This window comes from Carcharodon carcharias, chromosome 8, assembly GCF_017639515.1.
Source record: "Carcharodon carcharias isolate sCarCar2 chromosome 8, sCarCar2.pri, whole genome shotgun sequence".
In the NCBI taxonomy this organism is placed as follows: domain Eukaryota; kingdom Metazoa; phylum Chordata; class Chondrichthyes; order Lamniformes; family Lamnidae; genus Carcharodon; species Carcharodon carcharias.
This window is the reverse complement of record NC_054474.1, coordinates 124,103,105-124,109,195: the sequence shown is the minus strand read 5'-3', so window position 1 is coordinate 124,109,195 and position 6,091 is coordinate 124,103,105. Positions and strand designations below refer to the sequence as shown.

Sequence of the window (6,091 nt, the reverse complement as noted above, 5' to 3'; positions counted from 1 at the left end):
TTCTGTAAGATCAACAGCATTGAGATTTCTTCTAATTTTATCGTTTTAAAAACGGTTACATCCTCTAGCCTCGACAAGGGACTGTGTTTGTTTTGTCCTTTTAGTGTTTCTGAGAGTGCATGGGGGTTCAAATATCTGTTTTTGTTTAAAAAGGGGAAAAATTGTTACACTTCTAAATACAACTTGTATGTTAACCATATTAGCTTGTTTTTAAAAAGTAGTTTGTTTTATAATAAATCAATTTTTTGTGCTTACTGAACAAATTTGGTTAGAGATTTTTCTGCTGGGAATAACAGTATCAAAGGGTAACAATTGGCCAGTTTTGTGGATGAATTAAGCATTTAAACTATTGTTACAACCTGTGGAGAGGTGGGGCAAGAATTAACTGTGCACTCCTCCCATCATGGTCCATAACACAGGACAATCCTGGAGTGTTAGCAGCCTTAGTCTTGTCAGGCTGTTCTGGGCACCCTGATCTGCAGACCAAAAACTAGGCTGAGCTTTCATAAGACGATAGATGAGGAGAGCAGCAATAGGTGCAGGACCAGGTTTTATGGGAGTGTGGACTGACATGCCAATGGTAAAATATCGTACAGCCAAACAATGAATGAGGCAAAACTGCTTCACAAATTAGCATCTCCCTCGTGGGCATTAAACTATCTAGACCATTGATTTTTTGCAAACGGAAGCACCACTCGAATTTAATTCAATTTCCCCCTTCTATACGCTGAACTGTGACTTCCCATCATCAACCTGTATACTGAAGCGAACACTCGGCGGAACGGCAGGCAGGGAAGATCATGCTTCTGGGTATTGTTTCTGGGAGACAAAGCGGAAGTTGCATCGGTTCAGGACTCCGGATGGATGCATGTCCGGCGCAGTGATCCGAGGCCTCGCATATTGAATAATAAACGCCTTCGGTTGCTGGGGTCACAAAGCAAAGGACAGAAGCAGCTTCCAGTCTAAAGGTGAGTATTTGTTTCATTGCTAACTTGTTATTGAAGAGCCTGGAGTTAAAGTAGTCGCCTGATGAATAATGATAATATTTTTATTCCTTCCCAGGTAGAGCTGCCAACCCTCCAGGATTGTTCTGGAGTCTCCAAGAATTAAAGCTTCATCTCCTGGATAATTGCTTCCAGCATTCCAGGAAAATCCATTGGGACACCAACAAAACGTTGTGTGCAGTTTTCATTTTCTTTGTCCCCAAGTGTATGTCCAATAGTCAAGGACCATTCAATTGGCTAATGAGGTATCTTTGCTTTCTGGTTAATATGGGGCTCCATGAGGATAGACCCCATTGGTTGATCAATGGAGCAGGTAGGGCGTTGGCAAGTCTATTCTCAGGTTGCCCAGCACTTATTGCCCATCCCCAATTGCCTCTTGACAAGGTGGTGATGGGCCACCTTTTTGAAACGCTGTAGTCTGTGTGGTGTAGGTACACCCACAGTGCTGTTAGGAAGGGAGTTCCAAGATTTTGACCCAGCAACAGTGAAGGAACGGCGATATATTTCCAAGTGAGGATAATGTGTGGCTTAGAGGGGAACTTACAGGTTGTGATGTTCCCATAAATTTGCTGCACTTGTTCTTCCAGGTAGTAGAAATTACAGGTTTGGAAGGTCAGGTGGTGTAGATAGTACACACTGCTGCAACTGTGGAGCTGATATAGAACACGTGAATGTTTAAGGTGTGAATGGGGTGTCGATCAAGTGGGCTGCTTTGTCCTTGAGGATGTTGAGCTTTGTTAGGGGATCTCTCTCTTGATTACTGTCATAACAAAGAGTTGTTAGCTTAGCAAAAGCAACTCCATTTATGCTCTGCCTTAAAGGGGAAATGGATTTCACCTTTCTTAAAGTATAATACATGGGCACAGTGAAAGATTGTACTATGTACTTTGCATGTTTAGTTAAGGCTGTATTTTTATGTATTTATCCAGCTTCTAATGTTTTCAGCTTTGCCTTTGTGCTACAAGTGTCGCTTACATTATAACAAGTGCATAGACCAAATATTTATCTTTCATTATATATGTAGTTTGTTTTGGCAACTAGTCATGTGTCAGGATGTCTTGATCTGGTGCATCCATTTTCTGCCCCTGCACTGTCAAGACAGTCTGTTGATCAGATATAGAGGCAAGATTAAGATTTCCCTTTCCCCCACATTTTCCCAACTCTGAAAATGCCAAAACAAAGGAATTCTGGGATAGTTTGACCATTTAAATTGTTTCTTCAATATTTTAACATGCTTCTTGAGTGTTGTTGTAGCTGCATCCTTCCAGGCAAGTGGAGTGTCCCCTCACACTCCTGACTTGTGTCCTTTAGGTGTCTGATTTTTGAGTGAGGGATAATTGGAACCATTCACTACAATAGGGGGATTTTTATGTGATGAAGCAAAATATGAGGTAGCTTTAAGTTTGTCTCTCCCATTCTGCAAAAATAAACCGTTAGGGTGAATTTTTTGGTGAGATGGAAATATGCTGCCACTCCAAGAACCAGTGTCAGTATCAAGCACTCCCATTAGATGCAGAATACAGCTATCTCTTCTCAGCCCTAGTATTGTGCCCTAACTCCACTTGCAGTGGAGTGCACCAAGAATTAATGGTTTCATCCAGCAGTAGGTGCAACTTTGACTTCAGGGTGCAGCAAATTACCACTGCAGACGGCTTTCAGTTCGTGAGAAAAGGCCCTGTGTAGTCTTTTGGAATTTCCCATTCACACTCCATCCCTAGGCTCTGAAGCTAAATCAAACGTCGGTCACCCATTCCCTCGTCTACTAACTAGCTGTTGGTACTTACACCTCTAAGTCAGAAGGTTGTGGGTTTGACCCCCACTTCAGATGCTGAAACATAAAATCTAGGCTGACACTTGCAGCACCATACTCGGGTATGCAGTGCCATCTTTCAGCTAATTCATTAAACCGTGGCCCCATCTGCCCTCTCAGTGGGCATAAAAGATGCTAAGGTACATATTTCAAAGAATAGCCGAGCTTTGGTGTCCTGGCCAATATTTATCCTTCATTTAACATCACTGAAAAATGGCCCAGATTTTGCAGTAATAATAAGTGTGAGACTCAGTGCTCACCATTATTAAAGAGTAAATCAGATAGCAACTTCCAGTGATTGCATATGCACAGGAAAGTTGCCATGTTCCCCCGGAAGGTTTGTTATACCTGAACCTCATCCAGAGATTCTCATCACCATTGAAACATTTGTAAGAACGTGAAGTTGCCCACTAAACAAGGCCAAAATGTTAGAGCTGATGCATTCAGACTTGTGATTTTTTTTTTAAAACATGTAATAGTGATGATTACTGCAAAACAACTTCTCTGGAACTGAAATTTAATTTTACAAGCATGTTCCCTCATTCCTTCAGAATTTAATTACTGTTGCAGATCTTATAACTTTTTCTACATTTTCTTTCTGTCTCTTAACTTTCACCCTCTTAATCCCATCTTTCTTTCTCTTTTGCTTTCTGTACATGATTTTACAAAGAATTAAATATTTTAATTTATACTTCTGGTTTAGGCTGTGTTTGCCTGCAGTGAGGATTCTTCAGTCTGATTTGTTTGAAGAGGCATGCTCGCTCTTGGCCTGCTCTGACAAACAGCAGATCCCGTCTGAAAAGCGCCATGCTGTTTTGGACACCTGATGATACTAACTTGCTATTCAGAAGTTCACAAAGTCTGTGGACAGCTGTGAGTGTAACAAATGGCCAGGTCATTCCTTAGCCACTTATTTCAAAATCCGGGCCATTATTTGGTCACTTGCATGCTGCTGTTTGTGGGACCTTGCTGTGTGTAAATTGGCTACACTTCGAAAGTACTTCACTGGTTGTAAAGTACTTTGCGATGTCCTGAGATGTGAAAGATATTATATAATTGAGTTTCTTTCTTTCTTTGCCCAGTGTGTAACCACGATCTGTGTTGGTTGAATTAAGGGTGACTGAGGATGAGGCCTCGGTTGCTGACCTGGGATGTTAAGGACACTCTGCTCCGAGTGCGTCACACAGTTGGAGAGCAGTACTCCTTGGAGGCCAAGCTGCATGGGATCCGGGTGGAGGCTGAGGCCCTCAACAGTTCATTCCTGGCTGCCATGCAAACACAGAATAAGCTGTTCCCCAACTACGGTCTAGGCCAGGGCCTGAGCTCCCAGCAGTGGTGGATGGAAATAGTCAAACGGACCTTTCGGCTCTGCGGGGTGAGTGATGAGCGGGTACTGTCCCCAATGGCAGAGAACCTGTATCAAGGGTTCAGCAGCGCGAGGAACTGGGAGGTGTTTAATGATGTGAAAGACACCCTGATTCACTGTGACAGACTGGGAATCTGCATGGGGGTGATTTCTAACTTTGACCGCCGCCTGGAGAAGATTTTGGCTAACTGCAGTCTGCGGCAGCATTTCCAGTTCGTGTTGACTTCAGAGGATGTAGGAATAGGCAAGCCAGACCATCGAATCTTTATTAAGGCCTTGGGCCTTGCCCAAGTGGAGCCTGAACAGGCCACGCACATAGGTGATGATGTGTGGAATGATTATCTGGCAGCCAGGGCTGTGGGGATGGAGAGTTACCTGATCTGCAGAGAGAAGGAGCAGCCTGCCAGGGCTGAGGGACTGGTGCCCAAGGATCACATTCTTCACTCCCTGCAGCAGCTGAACAGCCTCCTGAAATGAACGCTTTACTGCGTACGGCCCCAAACTCTTAGTGCTCTCATTAAATGTAACACAGGAAATTGGTGTTTTTCACTGAGGAACAATCAGAATTCTAGTAGGCATCATTGTATTTGGGTGAGATTTGCTTTATCCCTTATTGGGGGAGCTAGAGGTTGTGAATTGGTGAATTACTGTAATTTTGAGTGATATACAGAGTGATCTGTGGATACCCCCACTAGGTGTCATCTCTGAATAGCCATGCAAGAAGAATTCTGGAGTGTTGTACAAAGTATAAACCGATTGGAAAAGCCCAGCATTTTCCAGATGTATCTTATAATAACAATAGCATTATTTTCAAAGAGGAGCTCAATGATTAACATTTCACTGCAGGTGATTTGGGAATATTTTATTCAGGATTTCTAAAATAAACATTTTTTCCCCTTTGACTGGTTTGTCTTGTGTTCAGTCTTAGAATAGCATTTCCCCCAGTACTCTCTTCAGTTCCATGTCCTGTACTGTGCAACTCCGTGAGGTGAAGTAAATGAACAGGAGATAACTGTTTATCTTGAATCAAGTAGTGTGTATTCTTGTGCGGAACAGAATGGAATAGGGGAATGAGCAAGATAAATGTTTTTGATAAAGCATATTCTGACAGATGTTAGAAAAATCAGAACTTCACATACACAATGGAGTAGGCTGGAGTGTGATGACCTCTTTATGCAGTTAAAATCTCGCAAAGTGAGTGAGAAATTAATAGTTAAACTGCATTTGGTGGTCTTTGTTCTGGACACTGGAAGAGTGCCCTGCCCCTGCTCCTTAAATAGCACCGTGGTTACTGTAGTGTAGTGGCTATATTAATAGACTGATCCAGAGAATGGAACTTCAAATCCCACCATTGCACATTGAGAATTTGAATTCAGAAATAAAAGGCTGGTATCAGTAAAAGTGATCATGAAGCATCCAGTTGTCGTAAAAACCCAACTGGTTCACTGATTTCCTTAGGAAAGGAAATTTGCTATCCTTACTAGGTCTGGCCTACATGTGACTCCAAGTCGCTCAAGCAGGCCATCTGGGGATGTGTGATCAATGCCAGCTCTGCCACCTGGATCCCACGAATTAATTGTAAAAGAACCTTTAATATCTACTCGAATCATTGGTGCCAGCTGATGATGCTTTGATTAAGGTTTCTGTGGGCTGCCTTCTGCCAGTGAGAAAGTCAGATCTTCATAATTCATAACTTATTAGGAAAGGGAAAATTACATTTGGATTGGCTGATGGATGAGCCACTCTTCCACATCCACCTCCTCACCTGTCTACAGCATATGCAAGTGGCAGCACTGGGAATATAGAGTGAGTAGGAGAAGGCCTGTCCAGTGAGTTGGGTTGGGTTGGTGGGCAGTGTAGAGGGAGGAGACCCAGTGAGCTGACTAGGTCACAAAATGAGTGATGTCAGAA

At 42.9% G+C, this 6,091-nt stretch overlaps 1 protein-coding gene across 5 annotated transcripts; it reads left to right on the top strand.

Moving 5' to 3' along the window:
- The first annotated feature begins 822 nt into the window (after nucleotides 1–822).
- On the top strand, nucleotides 823–5,082 carry hdhd3 (haloacid dehalogenase-like hydrolase domain containing 3). 5 transcript variants are annotated; one of them, XM_041194081.1, is made up of 4 exons: nucleotides 823–968; nucleotides 1,063–1,249; nucleotides 3,518–3,687; nucleotides 3,930–5,082. In XM_041194081.1, exon 4 carries the CDS (start codon nucleotides 3,941–3,943, stop codon nucleotides 4,655–4,657), a length of 717 nt encoding a protein of 238 aa, XP_041050015.1. In that variant the 5' UTR covers nucleotides 823–968; nucleotides 1,063–1,249; nucleotides 3,518–3,687; nucleotides 3,930–3,940; the 3' UTR covers nucleotides 4,658–5,082. The 5 variants fall into 5 exon arrangements, with proteins under 5 accessions (XP_041050015.1, XP_041050016.1, XP_041050013.1 ...); XM_041194079.1 differs by having other exon boundaries at nucleotides 824–968; nucleotides 3,897–5,082; XM_041194082.1 differs by lacking the exon at nucleotides 3,518–3,687.
- Nucleotides 5,083–6,091: the final 1,009 nt, after the last annotated feature.

Coding starts and splice junctions, on each gene's coding strand:
- hdhd3 (XM_041194082.1), top strand. CDS start 3,941: ATGAGGCCTCGGTTGCTGACCTGGGATGTTAAGGACACTCTGCTCCGA.